Source organism: Plectropomus leopardus, chromosome 18 (assembly GCF_026936395.1).
Source record: "Plectropomus leopardus strain MGB_pleo_1.0 chromosome 18, ASM2693639v1, whole genome shotgun sequence".
Classification (NCBI taxonomy): Eukaryota; Metazoa; Chordata; class Actinopteri; order Perciformes; family Serranidae; genus Plectropomus; species Plectropomus leopardus.
Genome location: NC_142193.1, coordinates 17181201 through 17204234, shown reverse-complemented (window position 1 = coordinate 17204234; position 23034 = coordinate 17181201). Strand labels below are relative to the sequence as shown.

The 23034-nt window shown below is 41.3% G+C and overlaps 1 protein-coding gene across 2 annotated transcripts; it reads right to left on the bottom strand.

Annotated features, from left to right (window-relative positions):
- Nucleotides 1-54: 54 nt before the first annotated feature.
- Nucleotides 55-23034, bottom strand: kank2 (KN motif and ankyrin repeat domains 2). 2 transcript variants are annotated; one of them, XM_042505076.2, is made up of 13 exons: nucleotides 22820-23034; nucleotides 15289-15373; nucleotides 10517-10599; nucleotides 8867-10231; nucleotides 8471-8680; nucleotides 8258-8366; nucleotides 6521-7111; nucleotides 6331-6418; nucleotides 4906-5125; nucleotides 4112-4254; nucleotides 3181-3381; nucleotides 2985-3083; nucleotides 55-1537 (listed from the first exon to the last, which is right to left on the bottom strand). In XM_042505076.2, the coding sequence occupies exons 3-13, from the start codon at nucleotides 10551-10553 to the stop codon at nucleotides 1481-1483; spliced, it is 3120 nt and encodes a 1039-aa protein (XP_042361010.2). In that variant the 5' UTR covers nucleotides 10554-10599; nucleotides 15289-15373; nucleotides 22820-23034; the 3' UTR covers nucleotides 55-1480. The 2 variants fall into 2 exon arrangements, with proteins under 2 accessions (XP_042361010.2, XP_042361011.2); XM_042505077.2 differs by lacking the exon at nucleotides 22820-23034 and adding an exon at nucleotides 15684-15732.

Below are 23034 nucleotides of genomic sequence, written 5' to 3'. Positions count from 1 at the left end.
GGTGATGACAACTTTCATGCAAACAAAATTATCATTGAGTAAATGCAATCGAAACAGTGTGGTCCACATTTATTAATTCATTGTTTTTTCCAAAATGCAAAAATTAGAATAGGAGAAACACAAACCTTTGTAAAACATAAACTAAAGAGCTGTGCCATTACGTAAAGTAGGTGTGAGCTTAAAAATTCTAAATGTATAAAAAGATTGATACTTAAATTAAAAAGAATTGAAAGTTTATCAAAAATTCAGTTGCTTTAAAGTGAATATGAAAATTGTGAAAAAATCTTTAAAAAGTAATAGAAATTTTGACATCAATAGCCTATGCACTTTTGTTCAAGGAATCCGATTTTAGGCATAATTACTACCAGTTTATATTGACATATATTATTCTGATATTCACATCTTGCACGGCACGTCCATTAACGACCCCTATCAGTCACTTTCTGGTTCCCTGACAAATCTAACCAGCATGACCACAGCGGAGGTGGAAACACCAGTGCTCTCAGTCTTGTTAAATCTTAAAAGCACAGAATATTACAAACACAGATACTCTCTAATCTTTCCTCACTACCATCCAAAATACTTTCACGTATAAAAATACAAAGACCATAGTACCGTAGCCTTCAGAGAATAATGTTGACCTCTCTCTTCCCTTACACTGATGCTAGACCTGTGCTAATATTATCACCACGACATACAGTGTCACAGAGCGGATAGGAGAGATACATCTTTGGGTTTATTTTGGGAAATGTGGTCGACACATAAAAGTTAGCTCGGGAAATAAAAACCATGATTCTTGGAGTTCCTGAATTCAGTCAAAATTTTAAAAAATCAATATCAAAAATACTCTAGAGTAAATAAATCTTGTGTATAAATATTGGTCTACTGCTGGAGTGGTGTTTTCTGTATTTAGATTTTTGTAGCACCAATGAGCTACTTGATGCAAGGACACTTATCCATGAGAGGGGTGGCTTTTGTTATTCCAAGTGATGGTCACACACATAATGATGCTACTGTGTAAGAGCTATTGTACACATTACAATGAAAACACATCGCTCTATAAAGCAACTAATATGAGAGTCATATGGAATAAAACAACACATGTATAATAATGAACTGTATAATGACATTTAGGGAACAGTTTTGACTTGTAAGTGCCACTAAAAAACAGTGTTGACAACTGGATCACTGCAAGACTGGACTGATGTCTGTACAGCTGCTCGATGTTCAGTTTTTCTACCACTTAACAAATCCATGTTTTCAACCACTACTGTGATTTACAGAGACCACAGTGTACAAAAAGCAGTGGATAACAATGGTACAAGCTGTCATGTAATTATCTGCACATTATAATGTACTTAAATTATGGAGGGTGAAAACAAAACACACACAAACTTGCTGTTGCTCTTATTTGCACAGATATAACTAAAAATATCACACTGTAATATGAGTAGTTACTGTGGATTGGCTGTAGTAGGATTTATTTTGTTTCACCGGCCGGAGGAGAGGAGCCCAAGAGAGGAGACTTCGGGGAAACCTGGACAAGTTAAAAAAAAAAACAAGGTATAATTGTTGAAAACTTTGATATTATCCGTGAGTGCTGGTGAGATTTTTTAAATCACGGTGGTGGTGGTGGTTTACAACAAACTGTAAAAATAGAAATTATTGTTGGATTTTAACAGTTAACCATTAACACATAATGTGCGATGAAATTCAGGAAGCATAACAAACTCTGACCTTAAAATTGTGATTTATTCTACGTTTCTCATTTAAAATTTCACCAAAAATAAACCATTTGCAGTAGACTGGTCCTGTTATAAAAAAAAAATCTAATGTTTTGCTCCTGCATGCATGACATAAGTGAAAACACAAAGGCTCTTTTCAACTTTAGGATTTTGTTTTCAATTTTGAACTGAGGGCTAGGGCCTATTTATGGCGGAGGGAGGGTCATGCATTTCCCAGGTCACTCAGAGGAAAAATACTTTGCTGAGCATCAAGATAAAAAATAAATAAATGAATAGAAAATTTAAAAAACACCCTAGCCACCTTCCTCTTCTAAGGAATAATGTATAGCCCCTAAGCGATTTGTGATGTTTAGTCTTTTCCATCATTGTTTGTACTAATTTGCTATTTTCTTGTACTATCACATCTTCAGTTAGTGATTCCCTGCATTACACTGAGCCTTACGTCGGCCTTACACCAAACAACGTTTTAACTGGTTTCACTGTTACTGACAAATTTCCAATGTGGGAATAAAATCACAAGAGTTATAACTGAGTTTGTGTGCTCCTGTGATCTTAAACATTAGTGTAAGGTGGTTGTAAAACTCTTGATTATTAAGGCCTTTTCAAGATAATTTTTAACCAAATTTAGGGCAGATTTTTGGAGGTAAGTTGTACATATGTAGTCCCATGCAGACATAGATTTTATGTTGGAATATAGTTATTAGAGAAACTTAGGTGAATCTAAATTTTACCATCAGATAAGTGTAAGTATAAAGCAAAAAGTTAAGTTTTAGATTCATTTGTAGGTTTAAAGATTTATAACATCAGACGTGGGCTTTTACACAGAAAGGCTGGACCAATTTTGACAAAAAGAAATAAAAAGATGGATCAATTAAATTTGTTGGAAGGTTTGTGGTGATTATGACCTCACACATTCAAATCTAAGACTAATAACTTTTAAGACCTAATATTTATGAAACTGAATTTAAGACTTGGTTCAGGAAAATACTGCAAGATACCACCTAAAAAATCAAAAAAACTGTGCAACTAAAAACTCTGTCTTTTGGTGTATAGTAGGCATTATTGAGGACTGTAAGTGGACAAATGAGTCACCAATATCACCTTCTTCTTCTTCTTCTTCTTCTATATGACAGATTTCTCCCTGTATGATGGCTGAATGTTGGGACAAAACTTTAAGTATTAAAAAAAGGCCCTTATGACACCAGTAAGTGTGCATAAGCAGTGTATCAAAGTACTCACAGGGGAAGGAGGCTTTGCAAAGTTGAGGTGAGCATACAGCAGCACAGCAATGTCGTTCTGGCTGGCCTCCAGGGCTATGGACAGAGCAGTGCTGCCATCCTTTTGGAAAAGAAAGGATAATAGTGACATAATGTTTTTGGGCAGGATTTGTCAAAATAAAACAAAAGAGCGACAGAAAAAGGAAATATATGCTTACATTGTCAGTAAGAGTGGCATCACAACCCGGCACAGACAGCAGCTGACGCACAATATCCACGTGACCGTGTTCGCAGGCACACATGAGTGCTGTGGAACCGTCATCATCTCTGATGTTGACCTGTGCCCCGCAGGACAGCAGCGCCCGCACCATGTCTCCTCGACCGTGGCTGACCGCCAGCATCAACGCCGTCTGACCGGCCTACAAACACGCATTTAAAATCTTTAAACTCCTCTTCAACAAGCAGCTCTAACTTCAAAACTAAATCTGTCATTTAGACTGCTTTTTTTCTTTTTTTTTTTTGAGATCAAATGTTTTTGTTCCCAGCAAAGAAGAAACAACTAATAATAGCATAGTGTCAGTGTGATATTATTATTATTATTATCACCCTCTTCTCCTGCCCACCCCACAACCTGGACAACTCAAAGAAGCAGAATAGTAAAAAAGAAAGAAAGATAGGAAAAAACAGCCAAAACAACAAATTTTTAGTTTAGTTCAGTCCCCCAATTTGGCTTTAATTTTCTCAGTTGCCGCATGACGAGACATAACATTCTCTTGTTTTGCATTGTGGTTGTGCGCTGTGGTTATTTCCAAGTAAATAACATTGAGGAATGCAAGACAGCATTGTGAAATGCTAAGTGTGTGAGGTGGTTTCCATCTTAAGCAATAAATCTTTTTGCTGCCGTTAAGCCAGCAAGTAATATTTGTTTGTGACACTGCGAAATCTTAATTGTGGATTGTGTATTTAATAAAGAATTAGAGACTTACCAGGATAATCATTTAGACTGCATTTGTTTACATGCTGCATCTGACTAACTGCAGTGTAATCAGACACATCAGTGAGCTGAGTTCAGGTGTGCATGCTCCTTAAATCACCTTGGTTTGGTTGTGTGGAGGTGCAGTAAAACCTAATGAGCAGAAGGGGGCGCACCTGACTGGCCTTGGCGTTGACATCCCCTGTGCGGAGCAGCTGCAGGACGGTTTCAAGGTCACTGTCAGAGTGGAAGGCGGCCAGTGCTGTCAGCATGATGGCTGTGTAGCCTGCCTTGTTCTGCTTGTCAGCGTTACACAGGCCTGTCAGGGATATAGGGCAATCAGTGAGACAGGTGATACTACAGCAGCACAAATAGTGACAGGGATGTTTGACGTGTTGGAGACGGAAATGTTTTTGTTTGAAATCTGATGATTTAATAGAGGAAAACATTCAAGGATCTGACTCAACAAGATAAAAACTCTTTCATACATAATTTTTAATGCTTTAACCCTTTGAACCCTGAGAGAATTGGTGCGATTTCTATAGAAAATAGAAAGGGAAAAACTATTTTATTTATGTTATGTTATGTTACAAATTGTCTACGAGTGGGCCACACTGTGAAGATCTGGAAAAAACTGCAAACAACCGAGTGAAATGGAAGACATTTGTCAATGGCCTTATGCTCCATAGAGGAGGAAAGGGCTAAGTAATGTTAGAAAATTATTACAATTTTTAAGCACTTTTACCAGGTCACTTCTCTTTTTTTTAAAACTTTCTTTTTCATTTTTTTTTCACTAATTTTCAGGTAATATTCTTGTACTTTTTATAATTTTCTTGCTAATCTTTGGGTCATTTCTTTTTTCGTTGCTCATCACCTAATTCCCATGTTTTGAAAGATTTTTTTGCTTAGTGTTTAAGTAATCTGTTTTCACTTTTTTTCCAACACACAAACACACACACACAGAGCTCACCAGTGTCCAGCAGCAGTTTTACCACGGGGAAGTTGGAGTGGGAGACGGTGTAGTGAAGCGCTGTGTTCCCGTTGCCGTCTGCCATGTTAATCACAAACTCCAGCAGCTGAGGAGAAACTGAGGCGAAGGTGTTCATATAGGCTTTGACAACAGCCGTGTCCGCTGCTTTGTGACAGGACACGCGCAGCCACTCCTGCAGCACAGTGGTGTAGGCTGCCCTCTGAGATCAGACACAATGAGGACGATTAGAGACACGCTTGACAGACTGCTGGAGAAATGCAAGAGCGCAGGCATGCAGACTGACCGTGATAAGCACATCAAAATCAAAAATGAGAGAAGGGATTATAGGAAAACAAAACTCAGGAGAAACACACAGGAAATATGTTGTTTGCTCTTGTAGTACTTGCAAAAATGCAGAAAGAAAGAAAAAGCCTCTGTCTAAAGAGATTGGTGCAGCAAACCTCCTTTTTGTTTTATTTTTGTTTAAACAAAAGTTAAAGCTTTTCTTGACTAAGTTAAACATTTAAAGATCTTATATTGAAAGAAACCTGTGACATATAGCTTAAAAATTACAAAAAAAACATGCCCCTTTCGTAAGAGTCAGGACAGAGTTCATGATTTTCTGAAAATGGTTAGGGGTTCATTTATAGTTATGATATGTATCGTTTCCACCCTTAAATGTCTTAAAACAACTAGACAAATGTCATACTGTAATATTCCAAATGTTTCAGACAATAACTATTTTAGCAGCTCTCTTCACTCTGTTTTTACACTTTGTTGCCATAATGTCAAAGGCAAATTTCCATTTCATATAATGTAAGGATCAATAAAAGTTTCTCGTCTCCTATGGGCAGAAAAGCATCTGAAAAACACTGTTTTGTGTGTGAAACAGCTTCATTCAGTGTTTTTCAGTGTTTGTTTTTGATTATCCACCAGAGTGGAAATTTGTCTTCAGCCCACCAAACATAGAAGACAACATAGTAAATAGCAGAAAAGCAGATAGCAAATAAACTCAAAGATATTGGTCATTGTTTAAATGCCCCAAACTTTTAAATAAATAGAAATTCACATCAGACATGGTCCATTTATTCTGGAGAGAAAAAGACCTGATAATGCGGGCTCCTCCTGTTAAAACCCTCCTGAACAAAGAACACTGAAGGAATCCTGACCGGGAGAAACTGACTACAGTGACAGAAATGCTTCATCTTTTGTTACTGTTTTTGATTGACAGAATAAAAAAATGACATATTTTACATTTAAGGTGAATCAGCTCATGAGGAGCTGTGTTTTTCTTTTGGCTGTGTTTCTGTTTGTTTTTGTTCATGTGGTTACTTTGAAAAAAAGGACTCCAGCATTTCCTGGACAGCAGTATTGATTCTGAGTGGATAACCCTGGTTAAATAAAGTGAATTAAATGAACACCTACTGCTCCTTGCTGACTGAAGGCATTAGGTTCCCCCAGGGCTTTCTGCAGGGCATGAAGAGCTGACATCAGGCTGTCACTCAGGTCCAGTCTGACAGACAAGGAGACAACATCAGTCATTGATGCTCATGCACAAGCTTGATAGTACCAACACTTTTATACCCGACTGTCTGTCAACCATGTGTGTATTTACCTGACTTGCTTGGCAGATGCTGTGGTGGTATCATGTGCGATGCTTTCAGCTGCTGGCTTTGGCTCTGTTTGGCTGGAGAGGGCGGTTGTTTCTGACTGGACAGTATGTTGCTGCTCAGTGGTTTTAGTGACACACAGCGATGAAGAACTGGTAACTGAGGATGTTATGGAGCTTTGCTCAGGCGTGGATTCAGTGCTTGATGACGTTGAGGTGATCTCCTGGGTGATGGCGAGTTTCTCTGAAGACTGGTCGGCAGTCTCTTTAGAGGCATCGTTTGATGAACAAGAAGGTGTTGGAGTGCAGTCAGGGGTCGTTGCTGGTGACTGGGGGGGTTTGTCTGGTAGTTTTGTGTCTGCAGTTGCGGGCTGGCTGGGACTCTGCTGTGAGTCTGGAATGACGGCTGGTGGTTTAACAGCAGTTTGTTGAGGTACACTGTTGCTTTCTGGAGGCTGGTTGGCCTTGCTGTGGGTGATTTGCTGGTGCTGGAGGGCTGACTCTGGTAGTTTTTCTCTGGCTTCATGATATTCGCTGGAGTCGCTCGCCTCATCTGAGCTTTCGCTGCTGCTGTCGTCTGATGATGTGGACTCGTAGCTGCATGACAAAAACAAGTTTGACGTTAAACAACTCCAAGTTTTTGCAACTCTCATCTGTTTCATCACTGAAAACATGAGCAGAATTTCTGCTCTATAACTTTGACAGTATAATTAACCCCTTCTCATCTCCAGGTCGTCAAATAACAACACTTTGTCTCACGTCTCTGTATCTGATAGCGAAGCAAAGGGCACACTTTAGTGAATCTATGTGTTGCACAGCTGAAATATAATGTAACCTTTGATTATTATTGTGAAATGATTGTGGTTTGGTTTAGGCAACAAAACTACTTGGTGAGGTTTGGAAAGATCATGGTTTGTGTGAAAATAATTACTTTTGTGAGTGTGCATACAGAAATTAATACATTAATTTACAAGTTACATTAATCCGCAAATTGCAAAAGATCACTAAAAGGTGACAAAAAATGACCTAAATACTAGCATTAAAAAGAGAGAGGTAGACACTCAATACAAAATTATCAACTCATCAGGGAAAAATATCAAGGAATCTATATTTATAATTAAATATTTAAAAATAGGCCATAGAAAAAATATACTTTCATTATAATTATTGATTTTTTTTTTAAATTACTGTTTCTTTCTTCTTATTTTCTTTTTTTGTTGCAAATTTCAGGTAATTTTCTTTTAGCTTTTTATTATTTTCTTGCTAAGTTTTGGGTCATTTCTTGTTAAGTGCTCATGGCCTTCTTTCTGTGTTTTTTTTTTTAAGAAATCAAGCCAAATTGCTCAGGTTTCAAAGGGTTAAAACAATAGTTACTTATAGTTTCACATGGAACATAGGTACGTAAATAATGTAACTTAACGTTAAAACGTTGAATTTTGGTTTCAAACGGGGCATGAAATGCGGTCTTCTGCAGAGTGAAAGTCCAGTTTTGTTTGACCCATCCACCTCTCTTCCTCCTGCCCTATATGGACTTTTTCACTCTTTATACTGTCATTTTCTCTCACTGTAAAGTATTGCAGCATATGGGTTTACATCGGAGTTAGCCGAAAGCCCAGTGTGTCTCATACAAATGCCAAAGGGTGACAAAGCGGAGTTCTCTCAGAAGAACTTGGAATGAGGATGGACTGGTATACTCTTGGGGTGGGTATACTGGATCAGTGGGTGAAAATAACAGACACCTACCCTCCGTTGACTCCAATGAACTGTAGGTTCTTCTTTGTGAAGGGAGATCCTGGTTCACCCTCTGCTTTCCGCTTCATGATGGACCTCAGAGAAGACTGAGGTGATGAGGCTGAAAAAGATATCCGTGAGAATTCAGAGTGGGAACATGACGTGGTTAGAACAGAGTTAGAATGATGGTCAAAGCGTGTTTCAAACAGAGTTCAGTCCAGTTACCTTTTTGAGGGCCTTCTTGTGACTGGACGGCCTCTGTGGATGTATGCAGGTGTGTATCTTCCTCTTTCGAATGCAACAAACCAATCTGATTACCAGGCGTGACTACAGCAATGGCAGGACTAGCTACAGGTACTGAAGTGGACAACTCGCTCTTGAGGACATCCCGCACCTGCTTGGAGCTGACTGCAATCGGCAGTTCAACTGGAACATCTGTGAGACAGAAAGAAGATATTAACTTTTCCACCTAAAGTAATCAAAACAAAAAATAAAAGCATTTTTCACAAGTTGTCAACACAAGTTTATATACGTCATGTTGTCAGTTCACTAGTTACACTTGTATAATCTAATGCTATCCAATAATCCACTTTTGTAATCTTAATATTTAGTGTCAAAAACCTTCAGCTTGTCCTCTGTGGTGATCCTCCACGACTCCAGCAGCTGGTTGAAGCGTCGGGGAGCTGCAAGTCTCTGCTCGGAGCAGTGTGCCCACCTCCACCACAGTGGGCTGCTCCAGTGTGTACACCTGGATTCCCACAGTTCTCTGTTCCCTCTGTTGCGGCAGCTGTGTGAAGCTGACCAGAGTGTGCAGGCTGCAGCTTTGTGGCTCCTGCCAACCCATGCTGGTAGCCATGACTGGATGCTCCGCCTGAGGGGCCTTCTGGACTGCTGCAGCCTGCTGCTGCACATCCTGCAGCTCCTGCACTGTCCTCTTTAGTTGGCCCTCAAGCTGACCCACCTGATTCCTCAGAGCCTCTGTCTCTGGCAGCAGCCCCAGATCCTCCTCTCGAACCCCAACTCCCACCTGACGACTGCCCCTCAAGTCCTCTGGTCCCACACCGATGGTGCGCAGTTCCCTCTTTGCATCTGGTCGCGCTCCACCCACAATCACCGTGTCCTCAATCTCACACCCTGAATCCTGAAGCTTGGAGCCCTCGGGCGTGGTGGGAGACAGTGACCCTGCTGGTTTATTGCTGCTCTTAGCTCCAGCGCTCACCTCTTCTTCGGGGATGTCGATATAGAGCTCTCCTCGGGAACGACCTCGGTTGAATCCCAGACTGTGACCCAGGAACTTCTGGCTCTTCAGCTGGACGCTGAGCTGCCGTTTCTCCTCCTGCAGCACAGAGATTTTGACCTGCAGCACAGGGATGGTCTTCACCTGCTCCTCGAGCTCCCTTATCTTCCTGAGGGCCGCAGCCATCTGCTCCCTGACGTGCTGCAGGTGGGCTGGTGTTGGGGTAACTGGGGTGGACAGGCCAGAACTCATTGGGGTGAAGGATCCACCTCCACCATGGGCTCGGTTGAAGCTGTGTGCACTGCTGAGAGAGGTGTTAGAGCCTGCTACGCTGCTGTGCATGCTGCCCAGGTTGGAGAATCTTCGTCCCTCTTTCTCCTCCTCCAGCTTCCTTCGTGCATCCAACAGGGTCTTCTCCACCCGGGCAGTGTTAAAGCTGGGTCTCTGTGACGTGTGATAGCCCGGGGCACAGTAGGAGAAGGAGGAGTGTCGGCTGTCCATGCTGGTGTTGGAGCACAGTGACTCTGTGGAGGTCCACCAGGAGCCGGTGTAGCCATAACCACGGGGCAGGGAGCCATAACGCGGCCGGCGTTGGATAGGCACCTTCTTGATAGTGTTCCCTTTCTCTATGTCATTAACATATTTGAGGAAGTCTAGGTCCAGACGGTAGCCATAGGGGGTCTCCACAGAGTAGGGTGCCTCCTGTTCTTTGCCGTGCAGCGAAGGGGGAGCAGGTGGGTTGAGTTTCCCTAAGGGGGAAGGAAATCAACATAAACAAACGGAAATCTGCGTCTAATCTTGGGCTCAGACATCAGAAAAAAAGCATTAACTTTAGGCTGCTGTGTATTTATGTATGTACTCTGAAACAATCAGCAAATTAGACACAAAGTAGAATGTTACAGTTACTATAACCTGACCGTGTAAAGTGTGCAAAAGTGTTCAATTTCTTAGAAGCTTATTAACAAAACATATTATCTTTAAATTACTTTATTTTTCTGTGGAGTAATAATATAATAAATAAATAGATGCTGCACCTGGGAAGCCAGGGTCCATATGCAGCACCTGAGCCATAATGAGCCTGTGGCTGCTCCTCAAACAGTCACCCACAAACTCTCACCTGTGAAGAGACAGACACATGTTGAATTTATAACAGACCACACCAAGTATCTTCAAAAGAACAAGATTTGCTTTTCTGGAAGTAATAACACAGGGGTGAAAGGAATAATACATGCTTGTGTCTTCTTTACAAACACAACTGTGTTTTTTATATGGACATCTTACAAATACACCAGATATTTTGACTCGTCATGGTATGAAAAGCACGTGTGTTACTACCAACACAAAGGATGGCTTTGTATTATTCAATTATTTTAGTGAGAGTGACAGTAGCCATGTACGCACATTACCAGGACCCTAAAATCAAAACAGCTGAATGGAAATCAGCAAACATTAATTCTATTATTCAAACCTGTGTTGTTCCTAATGTGACGAGTCAAATGTCTTCCACAAAAAATGCATTTGGACTACATAGATGTGAATACTCATAACACATGTGGTTTGGATTCTGGCAGTAAATGATTTAAGCAATATCACACACGAGCAAGTGCTGTTGTTGAGAATATCAGCACAGCTGTGATTCAATCATAGGCATAAGGCCACTTTATATACAACAGATCTACATGCGCCATTTATTAGTGAACAGCAGAGGGGTGGGCTCAAGTCACAAGATTTGTACTCGAGTTAAACTTTAGTCACAAATTTGATACCTTTATCCTCGACAAAAGTCAAAAAGATGTGCAAAATGACTTGGACTTGTCAGATTTTACAGTGCAAGGTGAGTGATACATGCATAATCAAAAGTCTGAGCTGAGTGCTGTTATATTTCATATCAGCACTCAGGGAACGAATCGTCCAGTCAAAACACCTGATCAAAACTAACTGTTGAATCATGCTCTTTTCGAACACAGTTGGGTTTTATTTTTGTGTAATCTTAGTGTTTCTTCACCCTCCTGCTACATGGTCTAATTTTATCTGTTCATTTTTGGGAGCATAGTGGGTCACAGTCGACAGTGTGTTTGTTTCTGTTCTTAGCGTTCAGAGAAGAGGAGTTACAGAGGAAAGTTTCCTGGCAGCTAACTCCAGGACAGAGGTTTGAGACTGCCAGTTACAACCTTATTAGGAATCATCCGTGCACGCTAACTTCGCCTCTCAATTTAGGGTTTACACTCTCTCTTCTTTCTCTCCCTCACTTTCTTCACATCTCTCCCCTCCTGGGTCTTCTCTTATTTGTCTTCTTTTTGTGTTTTTCTGGTCTCTCTCTCTCTCAACGTCAGCTGACGATCAGGAGGTTTCAGCTGGTCACTGGCTCCCTCATTCCCTCTACATTCACTTGTTCAGTACTTCAGCACAGAAAGCACAGTCAACTGCTGAGAACTTTGGTACATTTTTCTCACCAAAGCCAATATGTTTTGACTCTGTATGAACAAAAAAATGTGTTTTCTCCTCCCACGGAAAAAACACAGTGCAAGCAACAACAGAGCCCACAACTCCAATGTCTCTAACTTTGTGTCTACTTGGAAAAGATTAACTTTCTAGGTCATCACTTTGTGGGAACTGGGGATGTAATGTTTAAGCCATCCACAGCATTACCCAGTCGAACATCGTTATATTACTTTAGACTTAAAGAAGTTAAGATCAGAAGTTTGGACTGCAAACTACCACTTTGTTTTTGTAAGGGTATGCTCAGTTCACTTCACTTTTAAGGCTGCTTCTTCTCTTTCTCCAGCAAAAACGGAGTCTCTCCTCACTAAGTCGAACTCTCTCTCTCTCTCTCGTGCTATCTTGTGACCTTAGTCAGTGCTTGCTCGTTTGTGAAAAGTAGGGCACTTGGAAACGCTGACTATATTGACTTGGTATTTTTGAAGTCCTTTAGTCAGTTTAATGTCCTGGTGCGATTCCCCTTATCTGTGCCCCTTCATCACCCTCTCATACCAAGACTGGGACATGGAAGTACTGTATACATGCAGATACAGACTCATTTTGACATCGACATACTGACTACTGTGATAAGAAAAGATTAACAGGGCACTGACAAGCCAAATATATTTCAACTTACAGCTGAGGAATTCATCAGATGCCCTACATGTCAGTATTAAAGGGACAGTTCACACCACAATAAAAAAATTAAGTTTTTTCGTCGTACCTGTAGTGCTTTTTATCCATCCGGATTGTTTTGGTGTGAATTGCAGAGATTTGGAGATATTGGCCCAAGAGATGTCTGTCTCCTCTTAAATTTAATGTAGCTAGATGGCACTCGGCTTATGGTGCTCAAAACGCCAAAAAATACATCTGAAAAACTCAACATCAATGTCTCTTTCCAGAAATAATGACCTGGCAGTGTTTCCTACACAATTACAATCTATGTGTGGTTGATGGAGCTTCCGTTTTTTGGTTTTTTTTTAATCATGCTTTCCACTCTCTCTTTTTTTTTTTCGGGTCCGTGAATGCAGTGCAGGCAGAAATGACCATGAGTTACTTTTTATCTCAGCAGCAGTTTGATGAGTTTGAGTTGCAAGGTGGATAATAGATCTGTCAAACTGGTTAGAGCTGATCAGATCTATGGATGAGAGGAGCAGCTGCTGCAGACGCTTAGACCCAATGAACAGGTTTCACTTTCAATGATTTTGTTCTGCTCTACTTGTGCCATGAGGATGCTCTGCTCTCAGAGAGTGTGGTAAAATCAATAACTAAACAGTATATATATTTTATTAGTGCTCCTAATGAATGGTCAAGCTCCAAAAATATAAAATCAATATGTGTCAGAAGATGTTTTAATCCTGGCAGGCTGGCACAAATAAATAAAGGTGTGGGAAATCCTGCCCAGTTAACATCAATAGTAAACATAATCCACAGAAATTGTTGAGAGCAGTTTCTTGTAAGAACTATTTTCTTTCTACCAAACTACATCTGCTCACTCACCTTACACCACTGAGCTAGCTACCGCTACAGCTCAGCCGAGGAGGACACCATTAATGTTTACATCTCTTGCTTTCATGAGCATGCGTCTCTCGTCCATGAGTAGATGCACGCTTCCTTCTGTGTGGTTGGTGGGTGTAGTTCACTAGAAAGATAATAGTTCCTACATGAAACTGCTCATATCATGGTCTGTGGATTATCTTGAGTCAGGGGGTCATGATTTCTGGAAAGAAACATTTCAGTTTTTCAAATATTTTTTTTTGTAACTTTGAGCACCACAAGTCGAGTGCAATCTACGCCGGAAATCTCCATCACTCAGCAGCTCACACCAAAACAATCGAGATTCATAAATAGCTCTGCGTGTAAGAGGAAAAATATGTATTTTTGAGTTTGGCATGAACTACCCCTTTAAGGCTTTCCTTTATGAGATTTGTAGAGAAAAACTTAGGATGGGAGCATACACGCACAAAAAACAAAACAAGTTATGATACAAAATAAGAATTACAGGCATCTGAAGCGAGCCAGCGTAAGTGTCTTTTTATCTCCAGTATGCCATGAAAGTGCTGGACTGATTATGTGCTGCATGTTGTACAGTGCGGTCAGGGTTTGCCTACATGTGTGAGAAAGTGAGAGCAGGACAGAGAGACGGGGAGTGGTTGGGAGTAGGCAAGTATGACTGTGTGTGTGAGAAACTGAGTGTGTGTACAGGAGGGTGGAGGAAAGCGTTGACAGGGGACAGTTGATGAGATATAATTAGAATCAACCAAACATCCCAGCCCAGCAGACAAGACGGCCGACACTGTCCACTGGATTCCTCTTTGAATGCAGTCCTTCGACTTCTTCAAATCATATGAACTCAAAGTATTCTCTGCTTTAAAACGTGTCTCTCTCTGCGGGTGCCATTCCTCCGACATCGCCCCCTCAAAAACACCCACACCACCAGGCCTCCACATCTGCCTCTCCGACAGTGGCTCATTGGGTGTTTCAGATGTGTTAGCATGTGTGTACACACTATGAGTGTGTGTTTGGCTCGGGTGGAGTGGTTGACCTTCCTCCCTCTCTCTCAACTCTCAAACAGAGTTCCTTTGAGATGACATCTGAACAGAAACCAGTGTGCGCCCTTCCCCAGCATCACACAGCCATTCTTCAGACGACTTTTCCCCCGGCCAGCTTCATCTAGGACAAAATGCCTTGCCTCCATTACACCCCCCTCTACCTCCCCATACAGCTGCATACCATACTAACGGAAGTTAACATTGCTTGGTGTACTCCCTCCATTCCCCGCTATTAAGATTAAGACCCTCAGGGGGGTAAGATGCAGGTCACCGAGCACAAATTACATGTCTGCGGCATCTCCTGTAAGATGTCACGCGAATAACTGCATCAAATTGTAACGTCTGTGACCTCTCACAGTGGCGTTTGTTTTTGTGCAGCTTCAGGTTTATTCATTTACGACCAAAGTCTTTCTGGAGGATTAAAAACTGGGTTTGATTTACAGCATGTGTATAGATTCTTGTGCCTTAGCTGTTTCAAAGGATTGGGACCACCCTGAAAAGTAATTTAAGATTCCAGGCTTCATTTCGAGGTCAGCTCTCTCAAGTTTATCCAACTCATTGCTTCCACTCATTGAGTCACCTTATTATTATTGCCATTGCAAAGGATTAGAGTATTGCAAAGTCAGAAATACCACTCTTCCCACCACCCAGAGAAGATCTTTATGGATTTTTCCACTGCCTTACTGACTCTCACAGCCTTTGGTGATTACTATTCTGCTCTAGCTCGGGAATGGTTTGTGAATTAGGAAAAGAGGGATTTATTTTCCGCTTCATACCAGCTGCTTGCGCTGCGAGGACGGGATCTCTCCTCCCCAGGCTGCTTGCTCTCCCTTCCTTTTCTTGCGCTCTAACAGTCAGCACCTGTGGGAAACAAGAATGAAAAACCTTTGGCGGTCACGGCTTTTGACTGTAGCAGCTCATAGCCCAGACTGCATGATAATAAAAGGATAGATCCAGACAAGTAGTCATCATGTTAGTTAAACTCCATTAAAGGTGTGTAGCTCTGTTGACGCAGCGATAAAAACAGACAGGTTACAAAAAAGTGGCCTCCACGAGACTATAAACACAGGTTGCAACGCCAGAAAAAAACGCTCCAAAACATTCCAGTGGTTTTGACTGACACGCCGGATGTGAACAATATACCCCCATGAAATGACAATCACTCTCTGACCTCCTTGTTGTGCAGCCTGGGTGAAGCCTGAGCCATGCATAGAAGCTTTCTAGAAACACTTTTTCCCCACCCCATTCCTCTCTCTCTTTCTCTCTCTCCAATTCAAGGTTCTCTAATCAATTCAAGGCTAGGAGCCTCCCTGACATGTGATTGGGCAATGTTTTCTGTTTTCTTGCCTTCGCGACTCCCAAATCCACGGGCACACACACCCAGTTTTTGTGGGAACAGCCCGTCATCTGCACAGATCACCTTAAAGCCAGACCGATTTCATGAGCCTTTTAATGCGTTTCCTTCATGGGCAACTTGAAGCTGTAACTTCTGCGTGCGTGTCCACCAGATAAGCTGCATGACTGTGTCTGCTGATTCTCATACATTCTGCTCCGGCTGCTCAAGACTCAGGCTGCTGTGCGAGTGTGGTCGACATTTTGTCGGGGGGGTCTCGCAGCCTCAAAAATACACTTATGGGTGACCTTTACATAATATGATAACAAGATTAGCTGTTGTTCAGTCCATTGTTTCATACTGTTGTCATGCCAATACCAGAGAGGGTGGAGGGGCAGGGAGAGAAACAGACCTTTTAGACTGGAACGACAGCCAAATCACAAAGAGCCATTCATTCAGCCCCTGGTTCCACAGCTGGTTCTAATATAAAGCAAGGAGGGGCATCTCAGAGAGAGAGAGACAGAGGGAAACGGTGTGTGTATGAGTGTGTGGTGAGGAAATTTGCCTCAAAACAAACAAACAGTTGATGAAGTGCTGTTATGGACCCACACACTGACAGGAACGGAAAGGACTGAGTGACTGATATCTAAAAACGCCCGAGGCTCCAGAAATGCGCTGCTAATTGTCTCAGATAACACAACATTATGAATGCATCTCTAGTTGATTATAGAAACGCATATATCATTGCCAAAAACTGCTCTCAAAGCGTACAATTGAAGACTATGTGAACTATGTGGTTGCCTGTGTAAGATAAATACCAAACGCTATAGGAGACAACTTGAACTCCCATCGACTCCCACACAACACAGATGAAAACACACAGATCTCCCCAAACTGTCCGCGGTCTGAAGACTCCCACAGATCAACAAACACAGCTGTAGCCCTTAAGTTGATTTATTCAGGTTAGGGCATGGATGATACGAGCGCCAAGTGATTTAGATGTTTTTAATTCGTCAGTGTTTGTAATGATAAATCCTACGGTGTGGTGATAAATTTCTGATTTATTTTCCTTTTATTAAGTAGCAACATTTTGAAAACAGATGATAAAATGCACCATTTTTTAAGTCAGTTTAGCGCAGAAAGGCTCTCAGTTGATCACTGCTTTGCAACTGCATGTGCCACTTTGGTCATACCAAGCTAATTGGTGTGGCAAAACAGATATGTGGCAATAGTCTGAGGTCTGATGAAGAAAGGGTTACAGGAAAAGGGAGCTCCATCTTTCTATTCCCAAAGGATCCAGAAACAACCCAGTCACTTCCTCCCAGCCCAGGAGAAAGAGTAACAAGGGGAGTGAGCGTACATTTTAAAAAAAAGGAGAAGGGGTAAGTTGGAGAGAAAGCAGAGGAGTGGTACAGTATGTGAGGGAAGAGAAAAGATTGAGAATGTGAGGAAAGAAGGGCAAAACTGCAGGAGGAGGGGGGAAGAAAAAAAGAAATGCTGCTGAGAGTTTTAGATGGAAACTTCTCGAATGAGAAGACCATGACTGTTCTCAGATTTGGACTCCACCAGTATGAATCACTGCAAATCCTGCTGCTGACATCGAGTGTAGCCTGCTGCTGTTAACGCAGGAAGAACATCAGAAAGATAACATAAGCGGCGAGGACTCCTCACAATGAGTATAAACAGTTTCAAAGGACCTTTTCTCATAATCTTAAATGGCTCCGCCTAGAAGATTACCATCACTGGTGCATTCCACCCCTAAAAATAGGCCGACAATAGAGAATCCCTATGAGAAGCTGCACTTTGTCTAGCTAAATAAAGCTGATTGTTGTTCAGAGGTTTTACTTCTTGGAGTAAAAAGGCCACAAAGACCTTAATATAGACACAGAGAAGAGCTTTAAATGTTACACAAAGATCACAACAGGAGACATGCTTGTTGATCTATCTCTTAAGACTTCTTTGTCCTCCTCCTCATGCTGCAGCACAGATGGCTTCATTCAGCCAAATGGTCCGGCATGAATAATAAATCAGAAAAAAAATTACAACAAATCTCTACCCTAAACAGCTAAAGAATCCTTAATGTAGACGCAACAACAGTCGTTTGTCACAGAGTATGATGTGGCTGAACGGTGTACGTCACTGCTTGACAGACAGGGCCTTCGCCATGTGTAACGGGGCCCGATGATCTCATATCAACATGGCAACACAGTGTGCTCTTGTGCTGCTGGCTGACATGTGGTTTTTTGACTAATTTGGGCTTTTAAACTCAGGACAGTGAAATCATAGCCCAGTGGGACGTCCCCTCCAGGATTCTTTGCCCTTTAGCAAAAAGCCCTGTTTTCTACATTAAGGGGCGGTGGTATGGAGGAGCAGACGGCGCTGGGCTGAGCAGTCTGGTGCTAGCTAGAGTACGGCCAAGGGGAGGGGCTGGCCAGCTCCCATTACTCCTGGAACAGGAGCAGAGTAAACACCCGCCAGTCTGCTATTGGTCATTGTGCTGACCTCCAACAGGAAACTGAGCAAGGGTGGAGTTGAGCGGCAAGGAGCGGCACCGGAAAAAAAAGACAAAAAAAAGGGCATTTGGGAGAAAATTCCTGTGCAGTTGTGGAGGTGGGGATTAAGAATGATGCCGAGCAGAGAGGCCAGAGCGCTACACTGCTTCGAAGGAACGGCAGGGTCTGAAGGGGAGGACGACGAAGTCCAGATGGTAGTAAGATGGGCGGTGGAGAGCCGGTCAGAGCAGTGTTGGGGTTAAAAGCTCAGGCCAGAGTGTGTTGTTGTAGAGTCGACAGCACAACAGAGCAGAGGAAGTGACCTTACTGCAGCGGTGATGTATTTAAGTGATTTCCTCTCTGGGATATAATCAATTACTTCCTGATTCAATGAGAGCTGTTGATCAAGAGATAATAAAACAGCCACATAAATATTCACTGCACTGACTATTCCAACATGTTTATGTACTTTGCTGGCCAGAAAAGTCCATCTTGCTTTTCTGAGTGATTAATGTATTAAAGGAGATCAAGATGGATTATTTATGCAGATAATCACGGTCCGAGTACCTCAAAAGCCAGATTAGACCATATGTTCACTGTAAAGTTAACACACAGGCTGCCCCAATCAATATAGTTAAGTAGGAACATTAACCCTTTCTGCCTCAAACAAATCAGACTGATGGAGCATCTGCAATACTGGACTGCATGTTTATCCCTGCTTTATAAACTAATCAACCTTTAATGCAATTAACAACTTTGGGTTTATTCATATGATAAATGATGGTGATGTGATGGTGTGCAAAACAGACCGACATAGGCTGCTTTGAAAGGTGGGAAACGTACGTACATACAGATACAAAAAAAAAGAAAAACACAACTTGACTGCATTTTTGCTCACTGAAAATATGACTGTTAACAATATTATAGATCCTAACATTCCTTATTTTGAAGAGATGAAAATGAATTTTCGGTAAGCATTGTTTCAGGGGGTCTAAAGGTATCCAAAACTTCAACTTAATAGTTTTAAAGACCTTTTTATTATCATTTTTGACAAAATTTAAAACAAATCTTTTTCTTGGTAAACTAAGCAATTGACTTGAAGATCTCCGCGTTAATTAAGATTCTCTTAATTCATTTGCATTTATATTTTGCAGATGCACATATTCCATATATTTCCATTTCTATTACTACACATTATTTTCTATAATCTGTGTTATATATTGTAGCATAATGCACACTTTTTTCTTCTTATTTCTATTTTCTTAGAATTTCTCTACGTCTGTAAGCAGTAAGACTGCAACTGTAAAATCCTCCAGTTTTCCCCAGGATCAATTAAGTATTGTGAATCAGAATCATAACACACTGCAGGTAGGTATAAAGGTAAGAGGTTTATATGTGCAAAGGTATTTTTATGTAGAAATATGGTGATTGGAGTGAGTTAGAATAATGTACATTTGGCCAATAAGTAAGTGCAAGCATAAAATAAAAAGACTAGTATCACGTTTAGAGGTAGACCACACAAATTGAACTTTAAGACATTTTTAATAACTTTTAAGACACTAATTTAAGACATTTAAGACTTTTTAAGTACCGGCAGACACTCAGTATTTTAACAAAGCAGTTCTTTCTTTAGATGGCAAAACTGTCTGGAAAAGCTTATCAGAGGTAGACCCCAGACAGGGACAGACAATCTCATGCAGGTTCATGGTGTAATTTCATTAGCCTTCCACTAAACCATTTAAATACCCGGCGTGTGGCCCAGAGTTTATAACCCTGCATTCCTCAACAGCACCCCTGGGTCCAAAAGCTGTAATGAGACAATCACATTCCAGCTCAGTTAAAAAAAAAAAGACAAACTGCTGAAGGAAACTCCAGCTGCACTCAAACCTAACCAGAGAATCCAAGGTGGAGACTGGGGGACTCCCAGGGGTCTCCGATGGGATTCCTGGGGGGTTCCCAGACACACGAGGAAGAGTCACATTTCACCATTGTTACACTCACTATATCTCAAAACAATCAGGAAATATTTAGTTGCCAGTGAATTAGGTACACCTGGCTAAAACTACCACACGATCTTTACAGTAAACTCAATATTAGCCTAAATATTGAGTGTGACGACTGAATGACATTTGAGTGCCATGCAGCTGCTTCAGTCTTCTGCTGCTAGGTGATTTAATACAGCCAGCAGCCCATTACACAACAGCAGGACAGTGGTGTATTGTATGATGCAGTGTAACAGGCTGATGACTACACCCCCACATCCTGCCAACTTCTGCATGTCCTTCATCAGAACAACATCTGATGTGTTTACTGAAGAATCAGGACAGTCCACTACACATATCATGAGACATTAGGGCTTGGCGATATGGCGGAAATGAAATGTCACCATATTTTTTTATTTACCAAATACCTCAATATCAATGTTGCCACGATATTAAAGGGTTGAATGGTGGTGTTTTCACTAAATATTTACACAATAGAGGACCCCAGAGATGACGCTTTTCTGTGGGCCAATACTATATTTTGGCAATTTTGTCAAGAATCTTTTTCCATAATAAAAATTATTAACATTGCAATTACAAATTAAACTTCTGATAGCCTAGTAAAATAATTGAATAAACTTTTTCAGTCCACTAGATACATTTTGCTGCACTAAAAATGACTGAAGAGGGAAACAAATCGCAATACATATTGCTAAATATGTTATGGCAACACTCAGCTTATCGCAAAACATTTAAATCCCAATATCATATGTGACTGAAGTACTGTAGTTATATTGTATAGCGGGGCCTCTGATTCCCAACCCTGATGGGGTAAAGGCAAACAGCTACAACAGTCTGATAGGTTAAGAAAATTATGCCACTTTACTGTAATACAGCCTTTAAAACCAGGAAAAGACAACACCTACCTTATATATCCAAAATCTAAGATATCACAATATCGACATGATTATCTAGGAACTGCCAGTCAAAGAATATGTGGTGATTTCAGTATATTGTACAATTATTATTATTATTATTATTATTATTATTATTATTATCATCATTGTTGTTATTATTATTATTATTATTATTATTATTATCATTATTATTAAAACCATTTACAATGATCCCTTAGGGAACGAAAATATATTTTTTTCTTTTTTTGAACAAAAGCTTTATTATAATTTTATGACTAAAAATGACCTTTTTAAACGGAAGTAGCTCTATGTAAAAAGTCTGACCGGCAGTGGAAGAGAAAAGAAAATGTGCACGTGCAAGATAGATTTTCCCTTCAGTTTTCCCTTCAAATGTCCATGCTCTGATAACCTTCAAAAACATATCACAGTATACAGTTTCACGGTGTGTCGCTGCATCCCTGTAATTTATCTAATAAGCACAAAATGTGGTTAAATGTTGTTGCAAGTGGTTTTACACTCCTCCTGTCTAGTTGACATACAACAACTCCATCCATCCTCATCCATCTTCTGAGTATACAAACTCCCCTCAGTGACCACTGGCCGGCTACAGGCGGCGAGACGAGCAAATTTGAGGGCAAGAAGCGGCAACGAAAAGCTGACGAACATCTGGAAGTAATGAAAACTTGCAGAATGCACAGACCCACCCTCTCCCCCGAGTCTTCAGTCTTCACTGAGCTCTTTTTTGTAATGAAATTTCCAAAAAATGGTTAGAGAGTTGCTAAAGATCATGTGTGAGGCATGAGAAATGTTTCCTAATTAAGGGCAAACAGAAACAAACACTCAAATGTGTTGCTCCTTTAGAAATGACGTGTGCACGGTGGGGAAGATTTGGCAATGCAACATACAGTAAGCTCGCTGCAACAAACTCCTGCTTGAATCACTGTGGACAAAAGTTGAGGTCGCGTGGCAAAATCCCTTTACTATGAGCCCTCGGCGAAAACAATACAGACAGTACATGGTGCATATGGCAGGGACACTGTATAGAAAATGCATAGCTTTTGTAGGTATTTTTCCTGTAGCTTATTATAATAATCAAGCCAAAATGAAATGTCATTGCGACGCACACTCGCATTTCAGTTTCCAAGACTCATTTTAAGTTCACAGAGGAATACTGTTATTATTATGATATTATAGGGATTTTTCCGTTGACGGCACTTCTCGCCTTCCTGCAGCCTGAGTTAGCCCCCAATGATGCTCTGAACAAAAAAGGCACGCCACCGTGAGACTCCGTTAACTCAAAAGATGAATAAATACTCCTGTAAAATTATGAAACCAAATTGGTCCGAGTAGCAGTTAGTAATATAACTGAAGCTTAGGTGTTTTTTTTTTTTTTTTTTTGGAAGATAAAGGACCCGTTACTTCGCACAGAGAAGACCGGGAGAATGGGCAGGACCGACGCTTCACAAAAGAAGTCACACTCACAAGGAGGCGCCTCGTCTGGAGCGCTTTAAAATAACAGTCTGACAAAGAGAAGCTGAGACCATTTTCAAACAGAGGAAATGTAACTTGTAGGCTGCTCTTACCTGCCCTCTGGAAATCCTTTCAGCCGCCTCGGCCCAGGAGCGCTCACTGACAGAGAGACAAAAACACCGCAGCCAAGATGCTCCGCGCCCCCTCCCGCTCCTCTTAAAGGGCCAGCGGCCACGAGGCCGAGCAGCGAGCTCACCCAACATCTCACAGGAGGCCCCGGACATCTCAGTGGCCTTCATTTTTCCTCCATGGACCTTAAAAAGGGACT